This window comes from Salmo salar, chromosome 01, assembly GCF_965601325.2.
Source record: "Salmo salar chromosome 01, fSalSal1, whole genome shotgun sequence".
In the NCBI taxonomy this organism is placed as follows: Eukaryota; Metazoa; Chordata; class Actinopteri; order Salmoniformes; family Salmonidae; genus Salmo; species Salmo salar.
Genome location: NC_138291.1, coordinates 6,948,126 through 6,974,031, shown reverse-complemented (window position 1 = coordinate 6,974,031; position 25,906 = coordinate 6,948,126). Strand labels below are relative to the sequence as shown.

The following is a 25,906-nucleotide window of genomic DNA, read 5'->3' as shown; positions in this document are numbered from 1 at the left end:
GTGACACACTGATACAGATAGATATAGTATGGTGACACTCTGGATGATACAGATAGATATAGTATTGTGACACTCTGATACAGATAGATATAGTATGGTGACACTCTGATACAGATAGATATAGTATGGTGACACTCTGAATGATACAGATAGATATAGTATGATGACACTCTGGTACAGATATATATAGTATGGTGACACTCTGATACAGATAGATATAGTATGGTAACACTCTGATACAGATAGATATAGTATGGTGACACTCTGATACAGATAGATATAGTATGGTGACACTCTGATACAGATAGATATAGTATGGTAACACTCTGATACAGATAGATATAGTATGGTGACACTCTGATACAGATAGATATAGTATGGTGACACTCTGATAGAGATAGATATAGTATGGTGACACACTGATACAGATAGATATAGTATGGTGACACACTGATACAGATAGATATAGTATGTCGACACTCTGGATGATACAGATAGATATAGTATGGTGACACTCTGATACAGATAGATATAGTATGGTGACACTCTGATACAGATAGATATAGTATGGTGACACTCTGAATGATACAGATAGATATAGTATGGTAACACTCTGATAAAGATAGATATAGTATGGTGACACTCTGATACAGATAGATATAGTATGGTGACACACTGATACAGATAGATATAGTATGGTAACACTGATACAGATAGATATAGTATGGTGACACACTGATACAGATAGATATAGTATGGTGACACTCTGGATGATACAGATAGATAGATATAGTATGGTGACACTCTGATACAGATAGATATGGTATGGTAACACTCTGATACAGATAGATATAGTATGGTGACACACTGATACAGATAGATATAGTATGGTGACACTCTGATACAGATAGATATAGTATGGTGACACTCTGATACAGATATATATAGTATGGTGACACACTGATACAGATAGATATAGTATGGTGACACTCTGATACAGATAGATATTGTATGGTGACACTCTGATACAGATAGATATAGTATGGTGACACTCTGATACAGATAGATATAGTATGGTGACACTCTGATACAGATAGATATAGTATGGTGACACTCTGATAGAGATAGATATAGTATGGTGACACACTGATACAGATAGATATAGTATGGTGACACTCTGGATGATACAGATAGATATAGTATGGTGACACTCTGATACAGATAGATATAGTATGGTGACACTCTGATACAGATAGATATAGTATGGTGACACTCTGAATGATACAGATAGATATAGTATGGTGACACTCTGGTAGAGATAGATATAGTATGGTGACACTCTGATACAGATAGATATAGTATGGTAACACTCTGATACAGATAGATATAGTATGGTGACACTCTGATACAGATAGATATAGTATGGTAACACTCTGATACAGATAGATATAGTATGGTGACACTCTGATACAGATAGATATAGTATGGTGACACTCTGATAGAGATAGATATAGTATGGTGACACACTGATACAGATAGAAATAGTATGGTGACACTCTGATACAGATAGATATAGTATGGTGACACTCTGATACAGATAGATATAGTATGGTGACACTCTGATACAGATAGATATAGTATGGTGACACTCTGATACAGATAGATAAAGTATGGTTACACACTGATACAGATAGATATAGTATGGTGACACTCTGATACAGATAGATATAGTATGGTGACACTCTGATACAGATAGATATAGTATGGTGACACTCTGATACAGATAGATATAGTATGGTAACACTCTGATACAGATAGATATAGTATGGTGACACTCTGATACAGATAGATATAGTATGGTAACACTCTGATACAGATAGATATAGTATGGTGACACTCTGATACAGATAGATATAGTATGGTGACACTCTGATACAGATAGATATAGTATGGTAACACTCTGATACAGATAGATATAGTATGGTGACACTCTGATACAGATAGATATAGTATGGTGACACTCTGATAGAGATAGATATAGTATGGTGACACACTGATACAGATAGATATAGTATGGTGACACACTGATACAGATAGATATAGTATGTCGACACTCTGGATGATACAGATAGATATAGTATGGTGACACTCTGATACAGATAGATATAGTATGGTGACACTCTGATACAGATAGATATAGTATGGTGACACTCTGAATGATACAGATAGATATAGTATGGTAACACTCTGATAAAGATAGATATAGTATGGTGACACTCTGATACAGATAGATATAGTATGGTGACACACTGATACAGATAGATATAGTATGGTAACACTGATACAGATAGATATAGTATGGTGACACACTGATACAGATAGATATAGTATGGTGACACTCTGGATGATACAGATAGATAGATATAGTATGGTGACACTCTGATACAGATAGATATGGTATGGTAACACTCTGATACAGATAGATATAGTATGGTGACACACTGATACAGATAGATATAGTATGGTGACACTCTGATACAGATAGATATAGTATGGTGACACTCTGATACAGATATATATAGTATGGTGACACACTGATACAGATAGATATAGTATGGTGACACTCTGATACAGATAGATATTGTATGGTGACACTCTGATACAGATAGATATAGTATGGTGACACTCTGATACAGATAGATATAGTATGGTGACACTCTGATACAGATAGATATAGTATGGTGACACTCTGATAGAGATAGATATAGTATGGTGACACACTGATACAGATAGATATAGTATGGTGACACTCTGGATGATACAGATAGATATAGTATGGTGACACTCTGATACAGATAGATATAGTATGGTGACACTCTGATACAGATAGATATAGTATGGTGACACTCTGAATGATACAGATAGATATAGTATGGTGACACTCTGGTAGAGATAGATATAGTATGGTGACACTCTGATACAGATAGATATAGTATGGTAACACTCTGATACAGATAGATATAGTATGGTGACACTCTGATACAGATAGATATAGTATGGTAACACTCTGATACAGATAGATATAGTATGGTGACACTCTGATACAGATAGATATAGTATGGTGACACTCTGATAGAGATAGATATAGTATGGTGACACACTGATACAGATAGAAATAGTATGGTGACACTCTGATACAGATAGATATAGTATGGTGACACTCTGATACAGATAGATATAGTATGGTGACACTCTGATACAGATAGATATAGTATGGTGACACTCTGATACAGATAGATAAAGTATGGTTACACACTGATACAGATAGATATAGTATGGTGACACTCTGATACAGATAGATATAGTATGGTGACACTCTGATACAGATAGATATAGTATGGTGACACTCTGATACAGATAGATATAGTATGGTAACACTCTGATACAGATAGATATAGTATGGTGACACTCTGATACAGATAGATATAGTATGGTGACACTCTGATAGAGATAGACATAGTATGGTGACACACTGATACAGATAGATATAGTATGGTGACACTCTGATACAGATAGATATAGTATGGTGACACTCTGGATGATACAGATAGATATAGTATGGTGACACTCTGATACAGATAGATATAGTATGGTGACACTCTGATACAGATAGATAGATATAGTATGGTGACACACTGATACAGATAGATATAGTATGGTGACACTCTGGATGATACAGATAGATATAGTATGGTGACACTCTGATACAGATAGATATAGTATGGTGACACTCTGATACAGATAGATATAGTATGGTGACACTCTGATACAGATAGATAGATATAGTATGGTGACACACTGATACAGATAGATATAGTATGGTGACACTCTGATACAGATAGATATAGTATGGTGACACTCTGGATGATACAGATAGATATAGTATGGTAACACTCTGATACAGATAGATATAGTATTGTGACACTCTGATACAGATAGATATAGTATGGTTACACTCTGATACAGATAGATATAGTATGGTGACACACTGATACAGATTGATATAGTATGGTGACACTCTGGATGATACAGATAGATATTGTATGGTGACACTCTGATACAGATAGATATAGTATGGTGACACTCTGATACAGATAGATATAGTATTTTGACACTCTGATACAGATAGATATAGTATGGTGACACTCTGATACAGATAGATATAGTATGGTAACACTCTGATACAGATAGATATAGTATGGTGACACACTGATACAGATAGATATAGTATGGTGACACACTGATACAGATAGATATAGTATGGTGAGACTCTGGATGATACAGATAGATATAGTATGGTGACACTCTGATACAGATAGATATAGTATGGTGACACTCTGATAGAGATAGATATAGTATGGTGACACACTGATACAGATAGATATAGTATGGTGACACTGATACAGATAGATATAGTATGGTGACACTCTGATACAGATAGATATAGTATGGTGGCACTCTGATACAGATAGATATAGTATGGTGACAGTCTGGATGATACAGATAGATATAGTATGGTGACACTCTGATACAGATAGATATAGTATGGTGACACTCTGGATGATACAGATAGATATAGTATGGTGACACTCTGATACAGATAGATATAGTATGGTGACACTCTGATACAGATAGATATAGTATGGTGACACTCTGATACAGATAGATATAGTATGGTGACACACTGATACAGATAGATATAGTATGGTGACACTCTGATACAGATAGATATAGTATGGTGACACTCTGATACAGATATATATCGTATGGTGACACACTGATACAGATAGATATAGTATGGTGACACTCTGATACAGATAGATATTGTATGGTGACACTCTGATACAGATAGATATAGTATGGTGACACTCTGATACAGATAGATATAGTATGGTGACACTCTGATACAGATAGATATAGTATGGTGACACTATGATAGAGATAGATATAGTATGGTGACACACTGATACAGATAGATATAGTATGGTGACACTCTGGATGATACAGATAGATATAGTATTGTGACACTCTGATACAGATAGATATAGTATGGTGACACTCTGATACAGATAGATATAGTATGGTGACACTCTGAATGATACAGATAGATATAGTATGGTGACACTCTGGTACAGATATATATAGTATGGTGACACTCTGATACAGATAGATATAGTATGGTAACACTCTGATACAGATAGATATAGTATGGTGACACTCTGATACAGATAGATATAGTATGGTGACACTCTGATACAGATAGATATAGTATGGTAACACTCTGATACAGATAGATATAGTATGGTGACACTCTGATACAGATAGATATAGTATGGTGACACTCTGATAGAGATAGATATAGTATGGTGACACACTGGTACAGATAGATATAGTATGGTGACACTGATACAGATAGATATAGTATGGTGACACTCTGATACAGATAGATAGATATAGTATGGTGACACACTGATACAGATAGATATAGTATGGTGACACTCTGGATGATACAGATAGATATAGTATGGTGACACTCTGATACAGATAGATATAGTATGGTGACACTCTGATACAGATAGATATAGTATGGTGACACTCTGATACAGATAGATATAGTATGGTAACACTCTGATAAAGATAGATATAGTATGGTGACACTCTGATACAGATAGATATAGTATGGTGACACACTGATACAGATAGATATAGTATGGTAACACTGATACAGATAGATATAGTATGGTGACACACTGATACAGATAGATATAGTATGGTGACACTCTGGATGATACAGATAGATAGATATAGTATGGTGACACTCTGATACAGATAGATATGGTATGGTAACACTCTGATACAGATAGATATAGTATGGTGACACACTGATACAGATAGATATAGTATGGTGACACTCTGATACAGATAGATATAGTATGGTGACACTCTGATACAGATATATATAGTATGGTGACACACTGATACAGATAGATATAGTATGGTGACACTCTGATACAGATAGATATTGTATGGTGACACTCTGATACAGATAGATATAGTATGGTGACACTCTGATACAGATAGATATAGTATGGTGACACTCTGGATGATACAGATAGATATAGTATGGTGACACTCTGATACAGATAGATATAGTATGGTGACACTCTGGATGATACAGATAGATATAGTATGGTGACACTCTGATACAGATAGATATAGTATGGTGACACTCTGATACAGATAGATATAGTATGGTGACACTCTGATACAGATAGATATAGTATGGTGGCACACTGATACAGATAGATATAGTATGGTGACACTCTGATACAGATAGATATAGTATGGTGACACTCTGATACAGATATATATAGTATGGTGACACACTGATACAGATAGATATAGTATGGTGACACTCTGATACAGATAGATATTGTATGGTGACACTCTGATACAGATAGATATAGTATGGTGACACTCTGATAGAGATAGATATAGTATGGTGACACACTGATACAGATAGATATAGTATGGTGACACTGATACAGATAGATATAGTATGGTGACACTCTGATACAGATAGATATAGTATGGTGGCACTCTGATACAGATATATATAGTATGGTGACAGTCTGGATGATACAGATAGATATAGTATGGTGACACTCTGATACAGATAGATATAGTATGGTGACACTCTGGATGATACAGATAGATATAGTATGGTGACACTCTGATACAGATAGATATAGTATGGTGACACTCTGGATGATACAGATAGATATAGTATGGTGACACTCTGATACAGATAGATATAGTATGGTGACACTCTGATACAGATAGATATAGTATGGTGACACTCTGATACAGATAGATATAGTATGGTAACACTCTGATACAGATAGATATAGTATGGTGACACACTGATACAGATAGATATAGTATGGTGACACACTGATACAGATAGATATAGTATGGTGACACTCTGGATGATACAGATAGATATAGTATGGTGACACTCTGGTACAGATAGATATAGTATGGTGACACTCTGATAGAGATAGATATAGTATGGTGACACACTGATACAGATAGATATAGTATGGTGACACTGATACAGATAGATATAGTATGGTGACACTCTGATACAGATAGATATAGTATGGTGGCACTCTGATACAGATAGATATAGTATGGTGACAGTCTGGATGATACAGATAGATATAGTATGGTGACACTCTGATACAGATAGATATAGTATGGTGACACTCTGGATGATACAGATAGATATAGTATGGTGACACTCTGATACAGATAGATATAGTATGGTGACACTCTGGATGATACAGATAGATATAGTATGGTGACACTCTGATACAGATAGATATAGTATGGTGACACACTGATACAGATAGATATAGTATGGTGACACTCTGGATGATACAGATAGATATAGTATGGTGACACTCTGGTACAGATAGATATAGTATGGTGACACTCTGATAGAGATAGATATAGTATGGTGACACACTGATACAGATAGATATAGTATGGTGACACTGATACAGATAGATATAGTATGGTGACACTCTGATACAGATAGATATAGTATGGTGGCACTCTGATACAGATAGATATAGTATGGTGACAGTCTGGATGATACAGATAGATATAGTATGGTGACACTCTGATACAGATAGATATAGTATGGTGACACTCTGGATGATACAGATAGATATAGTATGGTGACACTCTGATACAGATAGATATAGTATGGTGACACTCTGGATGATACAGATAGATATAGTATGGTGACACTCTGATACAGATAGATATAGTATGGTGACACTCTGATACAGATAGATATAGTATGGTGACACTCTGATACAGATAGATATAGTATGGTGACACACTGATACAGATAGATATAGTATGGTGACACTCTGATACAGATAGATATAGTATGGTGACACTCTGATACAGATATATATAGTATGGTGACACACTGATACAGATAGATATAGTATGGTGACACTCTGATACAGATAGATATTGTATGGTGACACTCTGATACAGATAGATATAGTATGGTGACACTCTGATACAGATAGATATAGTATGGTGACACTCTGATACAGATAGATATAGTATGGTGACACTATGATAGAGATAGATATAGTATGGTGACACACTGATACAGATAGATATAGTATGGTGACACTCTGGATGATACAGATAGATATAGTATTGTGACACTCTGATACAGATAGATATAGTATGGTGACACTCTGATACAGATAGATATAGTATGGTGACACTCTGAATGATACAGATAGATATAGTATGATGACACTCTGGTACAGATATATATAGTATGGTGACACTCTGATACAGATAGATATAGTATGGTAACACTCTGATACAGATAGATATAGTATGGTGACACTCTGATACAGATAGATATAGTATGGTGACACTCTGATACAGATAGATATAGTATGGTAACACTCTGATACAGATAGATATAGTATGGTGACACTCTGATACAGATAGATATAGTATGGTGACACTCTGATAGAGATAGATATAGTATGGTGACACACTGATACAGATAGATATAGTATGGTGACACTCTGATACAGATAGATATAGTATGGTGACACACTGATACAGATAGATATAGTATGGTGACACTGATACAGATAGATATAGTATGGTGACACTCTGATACAGATAGATAGATATAGTATGGTGACACTCTGATACAGATAGATATAGTATGGTAACACTCTGATACAGATAGATATAGTATGGTGACACTCTGATACAGATAGATATAGTATGGTGACACACTGATACAGATAGATATAGTATGGTGACACTGATACAGATAGATATAGTATGGTGACACTCTGATACAGATAGATAGATATAGTATGGTGACACACTGATACAGATAGATATAGTATGTCGACACTCTGGATGATACAGATAGATATAGTATGGTGACACTCTGATACAGATAGATATAGTATGGTGACACTCCGATACAGATAGATATAGTATGGTGACACTCTGAATGATACAGATAGATATAGTATGGTAACACTCTGATAAAGATAGATATAGTATGGTGACACTCTGATACAGATAGATATAGTATGGTGACACACTGATACAGATAGATATAGTATGGTAACACTGATACAGATAGATATAGTATGGTGACACACTGATACAGATAGATATAGTATGGTGACACTCTGGATGATACAGATAGATAGATATAGTATGGTGACACTCTGATACAGATAGATATGGTATGGTAACACTCTGATACAGATAGATATAGTATGGTGACACACTGATACAGATAGATATAGTATGGTGACACTCTGATACAGATAGATATAGTATGGTGACACTCTGATACAGATATATATAGTATGGTGACACACTGATACAGATAGATATAGTATGGTGACACTCTGATACAGATAGATATTGTATGGTGACACTCTGATACAGATAGATATAGTATGGTGACACTCTGATACAGATAGATATAGTATGGTGACACTCTGATACAGATAGATATAGTATGGTGACACTCTGATAGAGATAGATATAGTATGGTGACACACTGATACAGATAGATATAGTATGGTGACACTCTGGATGATACAGATAGATATAGTATGGTGACACTCTGATACAGATAGATATAGTATGGTGACACTCTGATACAGATAGATATAGTATGGTGACACTCTGAATGATACAGATAGATATAGTATGGTGACACTCTGGTAGAGATAGATATAGTATGGTGACACTCTGATACAGATAGATATAGTATGGTAACACTCTGATACAGATAGATATAGTATGGTGACACTCTGATACAGATAGATATAGTATGGTAACACTCTGATACAGATAGATATAGTATGGTGACACTCTGATACAGATAGATATAGTATGGTGACACTCTGATAGAGATAGATATAGTATGGTGACACACTGATACAGATAGAAATAGTATGGTGACACTCTGATACAGATAGATATAGTATGGTGACACTCTGATACAGATAGATATAGTATGGTGACACTCTGATACAGATAGATATAGTATGGTGACACTCTGATACAGATAGATAAAGTATGGTTACACACTGATACAGATAGATATAGTATGGTGACACTCTGATACAGATAGATATAGTATGGTGACACTCTGATACAGATAGATATAGTATGGTGACACTCTGATACAGATAGATATAGTATGGTAACACTCTGATACAGATAGATATAGTATGGTGACACTCTGATACAGATAGATATAGTATGGTGACACTCTGATAGAGATAGACATAGTATGGTGACACACTGATACAGATAGATATAGTATGGTGACACTCTGATACAGATAGATATAGTATGGTGACACTCTGATACAGATAGATAGATATAGTATGGTGACACACTGATACAGATAGATATAGTATGGTGACACTCTGGATGATACAGATAGATATAGTATGGTGACACTCTGATACAGATAGATATAGTATGGTGACACTCTGATACAGATAGATATAGTATGGTGACACTCTGATACAGATAGATATAGTATGGTAACACTCTGATAAGATAGATATAGTATGGTGACACTCTGATACAGATAGATATAGTATGGTGACACACTGATACAGATAGATATAGTATGGTGACACTCTGATACAGATAGATATAGTATGGTGACACTCTGGATGATACAGATAGATATAGTATGGTAACACTCTGATACAGATAGATATAGTATTGTGACACTCTGATACAGATAGATATAGTATGGTTACACTCTGATACAGATAGATATAGTATGGTGACACACTGATACAGATTGATATAGTATGGTGACACTCTGGATGATACAGATAGATATTGTATGGTGACACTCTGATACAGATAGATATAGTATGGTGACACTCTGATACAGATAGATATAGTATTTTGACACTCTGATACAGATAGATATAGTATGGTGACACTCTGATACAGATAGATATAGTATGGTAACACTCTGATACAGATAGATATAGTATGGTGACACACTGATACAGATAGATATAGTATGGTGACACACTGATACAGATAGATATAGTATGGTGACACTCTGGATGATACAGATAGATATAGTATGGTGACACTCTGATACAGATAGATATAGTATGGTGACACTCTGATAGAGATAGATATAGTATGGTGACACACTGATACAGATAGATATAGTATGGTGACACTGATACAGATAGATATAGTATGGTGACACTCTGATACAGATAGATATAGTATGGTGGCACTCTGATACAGATAGATATAGTATGGTGACAGTCTGGATGATACAGATAGATATAGTATGGTGACACTCTGATACAGATAGATATAGTATGGTGACACTCTGGATGATACAGATAGATATAGTATGGTGACACTCTGATACAGATAGATATAGTATGGTGACACTCTGGATGATACAGATAGATATAGTATGGTGACACTCTGATACAGATAGATATAGTATGGTGACACTCTGATACAGATAGATATAGTATGGTGACACTCTGATACAGATAGATATAGTATGGTGACACACTGATACAGATAGATATAGTATGGTGACACTCTGATACAGATAGATATAGTATGGTGACACTCTGATACAGATATATATAGTATGGTGACACACTGATACAGATAGATATAGTATGGTGACACTCTGATACAGATAGATATTGTATGGTGACACTCTGATACAGATAGATATAGTATGGTGACACTCTGATACAGATAGATATAGTATGGTGACACTCTGATACAGATAGATATAGTATGGTGACACTATGATAGAGATAGATATAGTATGGTGACACACTGATACAGATAGATATAGTATGGTGACACTCTGGATGATACAGATAGATATAGTATTGTGACACTCTGATACAGATAGATATAGTATGGTGACACTCTGATACAGATAGATATAGTATGGTGACACTCTGAATGATACAGATAGATATAGTATGGTGACACTCTGGTACAGATATATATAGTATGGTGACACTCTGATACAGATAGATATAGTATGGTAACACTCTGATACAGATAGATATAGTATGGTGACACTCTGATACAGATAGATATAGTATGGTGACACTCTGATACAGATAGATATAGTATGGTAACACTCTGATACAGATAGATATAGTATGGTGACACTCTGATACAGATAGATATAGTATGGTGACACTCTGATAGAGATAGATATAGTATGGTGACACACTGGTACAGATAGATATAGTATGGTGACACTGATACAGATAGATATAGTATGGTGACACTCTGATACAGATAGATAGATATAGTATGGTGACACACTGATACAGATAGATATAGTATGGTGACACTCTGGATGATACAGATAGATATAGTATGGTGACACTCTGATACAGATAGATATAGTATGGTGACACTCTGATACAGATAGATATAGTATGGTGACACTCTGATACAGATAGATATAGTATGGTAACACTCTGATAAAGATAGATATAGTATGGTGACACTCTGATACAGATAGATATAGTATGGTGACACACTGATACAGATAGATATAGTATGGTAACACTGATACAGATAGATATAGTATGGTGACACACTGATACAGATAGATATAGTATGGTGACACTCTGGATGATACAGATAGATAGATATAGTATGGTGACAACTCTGATACAGATAGATATGGTATGGTAACACTCTGATACAGATAGATATAGTATGGTGACACACTGATACAGATAGATATAGTATGGTGACACTCTGATACAGATAGATATAGTATGGTGACACTCTGATACAGATATATATAGTATGGTGACACACTGATACAGATAGATATAGTATGGTGACACTCTGATACAGATAGATATTGTATGGTGACACTCTGATACAGATAGATATAGTATGGTGACACTCTGATACAGATAGATATAGTATGGTGACACTCTGATACAGATAGATATAGTATGGTGACACTCTGATAGAGATAGATATAGTATGGTGACACACTGATACAGATAGATATAGTATGGTGACACTCTGGATGATACAGATAGATATAGTATGGTGACACTCTGATACAGATAGATATAGTATGGTGACACTCTGATACAGATAGATATAGTATGGTGACACTCTGAATGATACAGATAGATATAGTATGGTGACACTCTGGTAGAGATAGATATAGTATGGTGACACTCTGATACAGATAGATAGATAGATATAGTATGGTGACACTCTGATACAGATAGATATAGTATGGTGACACTCTGGATGATACAGATAGATATAGTATGGTGACACTCTGATACAGATAGATATAGTATGGTGACACTCTGATACAGATAGATATAGTATGGTGACACTCTGATACAGATAGATATAGTATGGTGACACTCTGATACAGATATATATAGTATGGTGACACTCTGGATGATACAGATAGATATAGTATGGTAACACTCTGATACAGATAGATATAGTATGGTAACACTCTGATACAGATAGATATAGTATGGTTACACACTGATACAGATAGATATAGTATGGTGACACTCTGATACAGATAGATATAGTATGGTGACACTCTGATACAGATAGATATAGTATGGTGACACTCTGATACAGATAGATATAGTATGGTGGCACTCTGATACAGATAGATATAGTATGGTGACAGTCTGGATGATACAGATAGATATAGTATGGTGACACTCTGATACAGATAGATATAGTATGGTGACACTCTGGATGATACAGATAGATATAGTATGGTGACACTCTGATACAGATAGATATAGTATGGTGACATTCTGGATGATACAGATAGATATAGTATGGTGACACTCTGATACAGATAGATATAGTATGGTGACACTCTGATACAGATAGATATAGTATGGTGACACTCTGATACAGATAGATATAGTATGGTGACACTCTGATACAGATAGATATTGTATGGTGACACTCTGATACAGATAGATATTGTATGGTGACACTCTGATACAGATAGATATAGTATGGTGACACTCTGATACAGATAGATATTGTATGGTGACACTCTGATACAGACAGATATAGTATGGTGACACTCTGATACAGATAGATAGATATAGTATGGTGACACTCTGATACAGATAGATATAGTATGGTGACACTCTGATACAGATAGATATAGTATGGTGACACTCTGATACAGATAGATATTGTATGGTGACACTCTGATACAGATAGATATAGTATGGTGACACTCTGATACAGACAGATATAGTATGGTGACACTCTGATACAGACAGATATAGTATGGTGACACTCTGATACAGATAGATAGATATAGTATGGTGACACTCTGATACAGATAGATATAGTATGGTGACACTCTGGATGATACAGATAGATATTGTATGGTGACACTCTGATACAGATAGATATAGTATGGTGACACTCTGATACAGATAGATATAGTATGGTGACACTCTGATACAGATAGATATAGTTTGGTGACACTCTGATACAGATATTTATAGTATGGTGACACTCTGGATGATACAGATAGATATAGTATGGTAACACTCTGATACAGATAGATATAGTATGGTGACACTCTGATACAGATAGATATAGTATGGTAACACTCTGATACAGATAGATATAGTATGGTGACACTCTGATACAGATAGATATAGTATGGTGACACTCTGATACAGATAGATATAGTATGGTGACACTCTGATACAGATAGATATAGTATGGTGACACTCTGATACAGATAGATATAGTATGGTGACAGTCTGGATGATACAGATAGATATAGTATGGTGACACTCTGATGCAGATAGATATAGTATGGTGACACTCTGATACAGATAGATAGATATAGTATGGTGACACTCTGATACAGATAGATATAGTATGGTGACACTCTGATACAGATAGATATAGTATGGTGACACTCTGATACAGATAGATATAGTATGGTGACACTCTGATACAGATAGATATAGTATGGTGACACTCTGATACAGATATATATAGTATGGTGACACTCTGATACAGATAGATATAGTATGGTGACACTCTGATACAGATAGATATAGTATGGTGACACTCTGATACAGATAGATATAGTATAGTGACACTTTGATACAGATAGATAGATATAGTATGGTGACACTCTGATACAGATAGATATAGTATGGTGACACTCTGATACAGATAGATATAGTATGGTGACAGTCTGGATGATACAGATAGATATAGTATGGTGACACTCTGATACAGATAGATATAGTATGGTAACAATCTGATACAGATAGATGTAGTATGGTAACACTGATACAGATAGATAGATATAGTATGGTGACAGTCTGGATGATACAGATTGAGTTAAGCTGCTGGCCAGACAACAGGGTGGGAAGAGATTATTGAATTAGAATGAGTAGAACGCGGGTCCCCATTCAGGTCAATGATGTCATAACTGGTGGACCTTCTGGTGGCCATTTTGACTGTCCTCATAGCATTATATTTCTCTCAGTTTGATCAAATGTCCAAGCTGACTCCTCTTCTTGTCACACAGCCCACTGATGGTCCAGGGAGACCCTTAATCGTGACATCAGGGTGGGGAACACTGAAGGTGAGGAGGAGGAGAGGAGGGGTTGGGTTGGGTGGCCATAGTTGAGGTTAATACTATATAATAATACACACCGTAGAACACCATAGAACACCATAGAACATGTTTTCAACTGGTGGTGGTACCTCACCTTGATGGAACCAGTAGATCTCAAAACGTGTTTCACTACACTTGTTTCTTCCATCTGTTCAACAGAAGTTCTTGTTAACATTAAGTGTAATTAGAAATAGTCTTCATATAGTCTCTAAAAACTACAAATAGTCTTCATATAGTCTTTAAAAACTACAAATAGTCTTCATATAGTCTTTAAAAACTACAAATAGTCTTCATATAGTCTTTAAAAACTACAAATAGTCTCCACATAGTCTCCAAAAACTACAAATAGTCTTCATATAGTCTCTAAAAACTACAAATAGTCTTCATATAGTCTTTAAAAACTACAAATAGTCTCCATATAGTCTTTAAAAACTACAAATAGTCTTCATATAGTCTCCAAAAACTACAAATAGTCTTCATATAGTCTCCAACAACATCAAAATAGTCTTCAAAAACTACAAATAGTCTTCATATAGTCTTTAAAAACTACAAATAGTCTCCATATAGTCTTTAAAAACTACAAATAGTCTTCATATAGTCTCCAAGACCTACAAATAGTCTCCATATAGTCTCCAAAAACTACAAATAGTCTTCATATAGTCTTTAAAAACTACAAATAGTCTTCATATAGTCTCCAAAAACTACAAATAGTCAAAATAGTCTACAAAGACTACCAATAGTCTCACCATGACTGTTCCTTTCCCAGTAGTCTGCCATCTTTCCCCCACTCCTATTTAAATGTCGTCAGCATGGCAGTCTGCCTCTGGTCTGGCATGGCAGTCACAAAGATGGAGACACAATGTACCGTGATCTCTACCATGTTGTCAGTGCTTCATTTCAATTGATGTTTTTCAATGGTCAGTCACCGTATGTATCAAGCGTCTTAGAATAGGTGTACTGCTCTAGGATCAGCTACCCTCTTGTCCATGTAATCTTATTCATTGTGACTAAAAAGGTAGAACTGATCCTAAGTCAGCACTCTTACTAGGAGATGCGTGATACATACCGCCTCACATTTTCTGTCTGTCTGGTGAGTTTGCCTGTTTTTTTAAACATAGGAATGTAGCATATTAGTCCTCATGCCTGTTTTTATGCTTTCATCAAAGTCTATCCACACTGCCTGTCTGTCTGTCTGTCTGTCTGTCTGTCTGTCTGTCTGTCTGTCTGTCTGTCTGTCTGTCTGTCTGTCTGTCTGTCTGTCTGTCTGTCTGTCTGTCTGTCTGTCTGTCTGTCTGTCTTTCTTTATATCTGTCTGTCTATCTGTCCTGCAGGAGAACGGCGTGGAGTTCGAAGCCTGCCTGGTGGCGCAGTGTGACGCCCTCATCGACGCCCTGAACCGACGCAAGGCCCAGCTGCTGACCCGCGTCAACAAGGAGCATGAGCACAAGCTGAAGGTGAGACGCCATTTTGGATCAAGCCCAGGGGACTTCCTGCCTGCGGGGTAGCAATAATAAATGAATGAATGAATAGTAAATTTGGCAGTTATGCATAAGATGAAGGTGATCTTGGCTGAGTCCCAATTCTCCACACTTTTCCAAAAGTGTGCACTTGCACACTCCCCGTCATAGATTTAAAAGTATATTATTGTTGTAAGCATTGGCTCCGTGCTAGAACGTGTGCAAGTGTGGAGACTCAGGCTGCAGCCCTGAGCTGCTATGCGGGACCATCTTGGCTCACTTGACGGAGTCACTTCTGCTCGTTGGGAAGGTCATAGGTTACTCACGAACTTCGTCCAGCGTTATGTGGTTTTCCTTCTTCTTTCAGGACACAGGCAAACCTGCCTACCGCGGAAAGCTCAGTCATGAATATCAAACAGACAGAATTATGCATTCATGTATTTATTCTTTATTTATTCTTTATTTATTCTTTATTTGCACATCATACATAATGAACATGCACTCTATCTCTCTCAATTCAATTCAAGGGGCTTTATTGGCATGGGAAACATGTTAACATTCCCAAAGCAAGTGAAGTAGATAATAAACAAAAGTGAAACAAACAATAAAAATGAACAGTAAACATTACACTCACAGAAGTTTCTAAAGAATAAAGACATTACAAATGTCCCTCTCTCTCTCTCTCTCTCTCTCTCTCTTTCTCTGTCTCTCTCTGTCTCTCTCTCCCGCTCTCTTTCTGCTCTCTCTCCCGCTCTCTCTGCTCTCACTTTCTGCTCTCTCTCATGCTCTCTCTTGCTCTCTCTTGCTCTCTCTCCCGCCCTCTCTCTCTCTCTCTTGCCCTCTCTCTCGACCTCTCTCCCGCTCTCTCTGCTCTCGCTCTTTCTCTCTGCTCTCTCTCTCTCTGCCCTCTCTCTCTGCTCTCTCTCTTGCTCTCTCTTGCTCTCTCTTGCTCTCTCTCCCTCCCTCTCTCCCTCTCTCTCTCACACACACACCGAACCTGTTCCTCTCCTCTGGTCCTTGAGGCAGTATCGTTCGGTGACACCAGAGGCAACCATCTCCATGACAACCAGGACATAGCGACGTGCAGAGCTTGTTATTTTTTTAAGCAGTGTGTGGAGGCGTGAAGCCCTCAATAACATAATGGCTACTTCTCAAATGGAACCCCCATTATGACTTCATTACTCTCTCTTTCTCTCTCTTTCTCTCTCTTTCTCTCTCGCTCTCTCTCTTTCTCTTTCTCTCTCTCTCTCTCTCTTTCTCTCTCGCTCTTTCTGTCTCGCTCTCTCTTCCTCTCTCTCTCTTCCTTTCTCTTCCTCTCTCTGTCTCTGTCTCTCTTTCTCTCTCTCCCTCACCCTTTCTGTCATTCTCTCTCTGCTCTCCCATTCTCTCTAATTCTTTCTCTCTCTCACACATTCTCTCTCTGCTCTCTTTCTTTCTCTCTCACTCTTTCTCTCTCGCTCTCTCTCCTTTTCACTCTCTCTTTCTCTTGTCATTCCATCAGGATAGATGGGGGTTTGTTAAAGACTGTCATTAAAGATGGAGACAGGCAGAGAGAGAATAGGCCGTTTATACTGGCACCGGGGGTCCCCTCGGTAGTAGCTGCACGGCGGGACGCAGCCAGAGAGTAGCTGGACGGCGGGACGCAGCCAGAGAGTAGCTGGACGGCGGGACGCAGCCAGAGAGTAGCTGGACGTCGGGACGCAGCCAGAGAGTAGCTGGACGGCGGGACGCAGCCAGAGAGTAGCTGAACGGCGGGACGCAGCCAGAGAGTAGCTGGACGGCGGGACGCAGCCACAGAGTAGCTGGACGGCGGGACGCAGCCACAGAGTAGCTGAACGGCGGGACGCAGCCAGAGAGTAGCTGAACGGCGGGACGCAGCCAGAGAGTAGCTGGACGGCGGGACGCAGCCAGAGAGTAGCTGGACGGCGGGACGCAGCCAGAGAGTAGCTGGACGTCGGGACGCAGCCAGAGAGTAGCTGGACGGCGGGACGCAGCCAGAGAGTAGCTGGACGGCGGGACGCAGCCAGAGAGTAGCTGGACGGCGGGACGCAGCCAGAGAGTAGCTGCACGGCGGGACGCAGCCAGAGAGTAGCTGGACGGCGGGAAGCAGCCAGAGAGTAGCTGGACGTCGGGACGCAGCCAGAGAGTAGCTGGACGGCGGGACGCAGCCAGAGAGTAGCTGAACGGCGGGACGCAGCCAGAGAGTAGCTGGACGGCGGGACGCAGCCACAGAGTAGCTGGACGGCGGGACGCAGCCACAGAGTAGCTGAACGGCGGGACGCAGCCAGAGAGTAGCTGAACGGCGGGACGCAGCCAGAGAGTAGCTGGACGTCGGGACGCAGCCAGAGAGTAGCTGGACGGCGGGACGCAGCCAGAGAGTAGCTGGACGTCGGGACGCAGCCAGAGAGTAGCTGGACGTCGGGACGCAGCCAGAGAGTAGCTGGACGGCGGGACGCAGCCAGAGAGTAGCTGGACGGCGGGACGCAGCCAGAGAGTAGCTGGACGGCGGGACGCAGCCAGAGAGTAGCTGGACGGCGGGAAGCAGCCAGAGAGTAGCTGGACGGCGGGACGCAGCCAGAGAGTAGCTGGACGGCGGGACGCAGCCAGAGAGTAGCTGGACGGCGGGACGCAGCCAGAGAGTAGCTGGACGGCGGGACGCAGCCAGAGAGTAGCTGGACGGCGGGACGCAGCCAGAGAGTAGCTGGACGGCGGGACGCAGCCAGAGAGTAGCTGGACGCAGCCAGAGAGTAGCTGGACGGCGGGACGCAGCCAGAGAGTAGCTGGACGGCGGGACGCAGCCAGAGAGTAGCTGGACAGCGGGACGCAGCCAGAGAGTAGCTGGACAGCGGGACGCAGCCAGAGAGTAGCTGGACGGCGGGACGTAGCCAGAGAGTAGCTGGACAGCGGGACGCAGCCAGAGAGTAGCTGGACAGGATTACAGAAAACCCACAGAACTGGAAATGGAAGTTCATTTCCCAATGTTATACACCTTCTGAGTGTTTATCAATACGTTGAAAGGAAAAGCAATGTCATGATGAGTAGACTGTCTTTATTGGTAAACAGACTGCACTGTCAACTGGGTACTGCAGCAGTGACATAGCAATTACAACAGAGAGAGAGAGGGAAAACAGAAAGCTGTTAAGTAGGGGGTGGGGGGGAGTGAGTAGTGGGGTGGGGGGGAAGAGGGAGGGGTGAGTAGTGGGGTGGGGGGTGAGTAGTGTGGGGGGGGGTAAGAGGGAGGGGTGAGTAGTGGGGTGGGGGGAAGAGGGAGGGGTGAGTAGTGGGGTGGGGGGAAGAGGGAGGGGGGAGTAGTGGGGTGGGGGGGAGTGAGTAGTGGGGTGGGGGGGAAGAGGGAGGGGTGAGTAGTGGGGTGGGGGGAAGAGGGAGGGGTGAGTAGTGGGGTGGGGGGAAGAGGGAGGGGGGAGTAGTGGGGTGGGGGGAAGAGGGAGGGGGGAGTAGTGGGGTGGGGGGAAGAGGGAGGGGTGAGTAGTGGGGTGGGGGGGAGGAGGGAGGGAGGGGTGAGTAGTGGGGTGGGGGGAAGAGGGAGGGGTGAGTAGTGGGGTGGGGGGAAGAGGGAGGGGTGAGTAGGGGGGTGGGTAGGGGGTGGGGGGGAGTGAGTAGTGGGGTGGGGGGGAAGAGGGAGGGGTGAGTAGTGGGGTGGGGGGAAGAGGGAGGGGGGAGTAGTGGGGTGGGGGGAAGAGGGAGGGGTGAGTAGTGGGGTGGGGGGGAGGAGGGAGGGAGGGGTGAGTAGTGGGGTGGGGGGAAGAGGGAGGGGTGAGTAGTGGGGTGGGGGAAGAGAGAGGGAGGGGTGAGTAGTGGGGTGGGGGGGAAGAGGGAGGGAGGGGTGAGTAGTGGGGTGGGGGGAAGAGGGAGGGCTGAGTAGGGGGGTGGGGGGAAGAGGAGGGGTGAGTAGGGGGGTGGGGGGAAGAGGGAGGTGTGAGTAGTGGGGTGGGGGGGAAGAGGGGGGGCTGAGTAGGGGGGTGGGGGGAAGAGGGAAGAGGGAGGGGTGAGTAGTGGGGTGGGGGGGAAGAGGGAGGGGTGAGTAGTGGGGTGGGGGGAAGAGGGGGGGGTGAGTAGTGGGGTGGGGGGAAGAGGGAGGGGTGAGTAGTGGGGTGGGGGGGAAGAGGGAAGAGGGAGGGGTGAGTAGTGGGGTGGGGGGGAAGAGGGAAGAGGGAGGGGTGAGTAGTGGGGTGGGGGGGAAGAGGGAAGAGGGAGGGGTGAGTAGTGGGGTGGGGGGAAGAGGGAGGGGTGAGTAGTGGGGTGGGGGGGAAGAGGGAAGAGGGAGGGGTGAGTAGTGGGGTGGGGGGAAGAGGAGGGGTGAGTAGTGGGGTGAGTAGGGGGGTGGGGGGAAGAGGAGGTGTGAGTAGTGGGGTGGGGGGGAAGAGGGGGGGCTGAGTAGGGGGGTGGGGGGAAGAGGGAAGAGGGAGGGGTGAGTAGTGGGGTGGGGGGGAAGAGGGAGGGGTGAGTAGTGGGGTGGGGGGAAGAGGGGGGGTGAGTAGTGGGGTGGGGGGAAGAGGGAGGGGTGAGTAGTGGGGTGGGGGGGAAGAGGGAAGAGGGAGGGGTGAGTAGTGGGATGGGGGGAAGAGGGAGGGGTGAGTAGTGGGGTGGGGGGGAAGAGGGAGGGGTGAGTAGTGGGGTGGGGGGAAGAGGGGGGGGTGAGTAGTGGGGTGGGGGGAAGAGGGAGGGGTGAGTAGTGGGGTGGGGGGGAAGAGGGAGGGGTGAGTAGTGGGGTGGGGGGAAGAGGGGGGGGTGAGTAGTGGGGTGGGGGGAAGAGGGAGGGGTGAGTAGTGGGGTGGGGGGGAAGAGGGAAGAGGGAGGGGTGAGTAGGGGGGTGGGGGAAGAGGGAGGGGTGAGTAGTGGGGTGGGGGGAAGAGGGGGGGGGTGAGTAGTGGGGTGGGGGGAAGAGGGAGGGGTGAGTAGTGGGGTGGGGGGGAAGAGGGAAGAGGGAGGGGTGAGTAGGGGGGTGGGGGAAGAGGGAGGGGTGAGTAGTGGGATGGGGGGAAGAGGGAGGGGTGAGTAGTGGGGTGGGGGGGAGAGGGAGGGGTGAGTAGTGTGGTGTGGGGGGGTGGGGGGGAGAGGGAGGGGTGAGTAGTGTGGTGTGGGGGAGGAAGAGAGATGAGAGGGGGAGGAGGATGGTTAGAGTTTGTCTGTTAAACAGAGAGCCAGTTGTCAGCAGTGAGAAGAGAAGCACCTCTTGGAGCAGTACCAGACCTCTGCAGGGGAGTGGACAGATCCAGACTCTGACACCACACACACACAGTGCGTTTGGGTGTTCGTGTGCGTGTGGTGATTACATAGCAGTATACCCATAGAGATCCTATTGAATTACTATGTCATAATCCCTCAAAATTCCAGAATGAGGTGAAAATGGCAGCCATCTTGGTCAGAGAGAAATCCATACCATTCTAATTGGAATTAATGACAGTAGATGGATCATCCTGATTTTACTTAAACTGGAGAAATCTAAGGGATGTGATACATCAGAAATTGAGTAATACAATTATTGTCAACCTAAAATAGTGTCATATAATTAATAAATACAGTTTATGATAATACAGGTTTCAGACCAATTTTCTGTTTAAATAGCCTCATTTGAAATGATATTTTTTACAAAATTAGAGACTCAGAGCTAGAAAATGGTGTATCATACACTGCAGTTGAGGAACAATGAGAATGTAATTCTGGTTTGAAAGTTGATAAACTTGTAACCTCACTTTTGAGAAAATGGCCCGTGAATGTTTTGGTACATCTACTGGAGAGTTCTTCTTTGTCTTCACCCATTCAGCAGAATCGTTCACACCCCCTTAAGCGTTAGACCCACCCATCTCTTTAAGGATTCACAGTGTAGTAAACAACCAAAGATTTCAAGACTCTCAGTGGTGAAAGTAGTAGCAAAAAGTAGTAGTAAAAATAAACTTTATCTAGTCCTTGGCCTACATCCTAATCTGACTTTGGTGCAGGTCATATTGTTCTTCACATTACTGTCTCTGGTAAACACATACTATATCAAATACAATCTAAGTTTATTTGACACATGCACAGGATACAGAAGGTGTAAAACGGTACAGTGAAATGGTTGCTTGCATAGTGGAGTCTTTTGTTTAGACATGTAGCTAGCTAGCTAAACAATTAACCATTATCCCAACTCTAATCCCGCGTTCACATCAGCTGGGAACGCAAACTGGGAAAAATCTATTTGAAAGGTCATCCAACTGGCAATTCCAACTCGGGCCCTTTTCTAGAGCTCCTACACAGATCATACGCGTAACGTTAGCTAGCGAGCTTGCCAGCTAACGTTAGCTATACACAGATCATACATGTAACGTTAGCTAGCGAGCTTGCCAGCTAACATTAGCTATACACAGATCATACGCGTAACGTTAGCTAGCGAGCTTGCCAGCTAACGTTAGCTATACACAGATCATACATGTAACGTTAGCTAGCGAGCTTGCCAGCTAACATTAGCTATACACAGATCATACGCGTAACGTTAGCTAGCGAGCTTGCCAGCTAACATTAGCTATACACAGATCATACATGTAACGTTAGATAGCGAGCTTGCCAGCTAACATTAGCTATACACAGATCATACATGTAACGTTAGATAGCGAGCCAACCAGTTAACATTAGCTAGCTAGTTAACAGTACGCTTTAATTTGCAATGAAAATGACTTTTTGACAAAATTTGTGTTTTATACAACAGCCTTCTTTCTGTGTTCTCTTTTCGGACTCTTTCTGCATTTGGCAATCATCTCTCTGCTTCCACTGGGCATTCCACTGATTTCAAAACTCAGTCAACTTCTTCCGAGACAACGACACCATTTCTTCCCCACCATTGTCATCAGAAGACTCTACAATGTCTGGTTAAAAAAAAATGTTTCTACATAAATCAGGGATTTCCTCATTGTCTGATTCATTTTCAGAGTCAGAGAGAGTAAGCACGCACGGTCATCCTCCAGAAAGTAGTCCATCACAACGTTTTACCAATGAACTGTCAGGACGTGGATGAGCATCATGTGGCTGGAGTGTTTGTGAGAGAGAAAATATAGTGTTTTGGAGGTTGATTTGATTTACCGAGCTCCAAACTGCCTCTTGAAGCAACATCAGCACAAGAACTGTTCGTCTCGATCTTCCTGCGTTGTATTGATAAAATGGAGAACTCGTTACACTATCAACGCTGCAGGTGTTGTATATACCTTGCCCTGTTCCGGGATGAAGTCGAACACCCTGACCTTCAGGGTGACAATTGCCTGCTCACGGGGGGCTACAGGGAAGAAGTCACTATGCTGGACATACAAATAGCTGAGGCTACTGGGAAAGCCAAGACCTGCGATTTTCGTTTTCCTCTACTTCGAGGGTCGTGCTTCGCGCTGTGCTGTTGAAAGTCTCACCTTCAGGCAGGCGATCTTTGGTGGACTGGCCGCTGCTCGGAAGTGATCGCTCACCGACGGAGAATGGAGTTGGCGGGACCTTTGTTGCTGAATCGCGGGATGATCCTCTCCTGGACCTGACTGGCCGGACAGGGAGACACATCACGCCGTTCATCACGGAAGTCGATGGTGGTGTCCTCCACTTTCTGAGCCCTCTGCAGTCACGGGGTTGCAAATTCAAATCCCTGAGCTGACAAGATACAAATCTGTCGTTCTGCCCCTGAACAAGGCAGTTAACCCACTGTTCCCCTGAACAAGGCAGTTAACCCACCGTTCCCCTGAACAAGGCAGTTAACCCACTGTTCCCCTGAACAAGGCAGTTAACCCACTGTTCCCCTGAACAAGGCAGTTAACCCACTGTTCCCCTGAACAAGGCAGTTAACCCACTGTTCCCCTGAACAAGGCAGTTAACCCACCGTTCCCCTGAACAAGGCAGTTAACCCACCGTTCCCCTGAACAAGGCAGTTAACCCACCGTTCCCCTGAACAAGGCAGTTAACCCACCGTTCCCCTGAACAAGGCAGTTAACCCACCGTTCCCCTGAACAAGGCAGTTAACCCACCGTTCCCCTGAACAAGGAAGTTAACCCACCGTTCCCCTGAACAAGGCAGTTAACCCACCGTTCCCCTGAACAAGGCAGTTAACCCACTGTTCCCCTGAACAAGGCAGTTAACCCACCGTTCCCCTGAACAAGGCAGTTAACCCACCGTTCCCCTGAACAAGGCAGTTAACCCACCGTTCCCCTGAACAAGGCAGTTAACCCACCGTTCCCCTGAACAAGGCAGTTAACCCACCGTTCCCCTGAACAAGGCAGTTAACCCACCGTTCCCCTGAACAAGGCAGTTAACCCACCGTTCCCCTGAACAAGGCAGTTAACCCACTGTTCCCCTGAACAAGGCAGTTAACCCACTGTTCCCCTGAACAAGGCAGTTAACCCACTGTTCCCCTGAACAAGGCAGTTAACCCACTGTTCCCCTGAACAAGGCAGTTAACCCACTGTTCCCCTGAACAAGGCAGTAAACCCACTGTTCCCCTGAACAAGGCAGTTAACCCACTGTTCCCCTGAACAAGGCAGTTAACCCACCGTTCCCCTGAACAAGGCAGTTAACCCACCGTTCCCCTGAACAAGGCAGTTAACCCACCGTTCCCCTGAAC

General features: G+C 41.8%; 1 protein-coding gene across 4 annotated transcripts in view; it reads left to right on the top strand.

The window, feature by feature from the left end:
* Window positions 1-25,906, top strand: part of trim9 (tripartite motif containing 9) — a 164,105-nt gene that overhangs the window by 95,284 nt on the left and 42,915 nt on the right. For 2 of the 4 annotated variants that reach the window (XM_045709911.2, XM_045709902.2), the window contains exons 3-4: window positions 15,776-15,832; window positions 17,197-17,319. In XM_045709911.2, coding sequence (XP_045565867.1) covers window positions 15,776-15,832; window positions 17,197-17,319 — 180 coding nt within the window. The remainder of the gene's footprint in view (window positions 1-15,775; window positions 15,833-17,196; window positions 17,320-25,906) is intronic. The other 2 variants (XM_045709969.2, XM_045709925.2) reach the window with 1 other exon arrangement.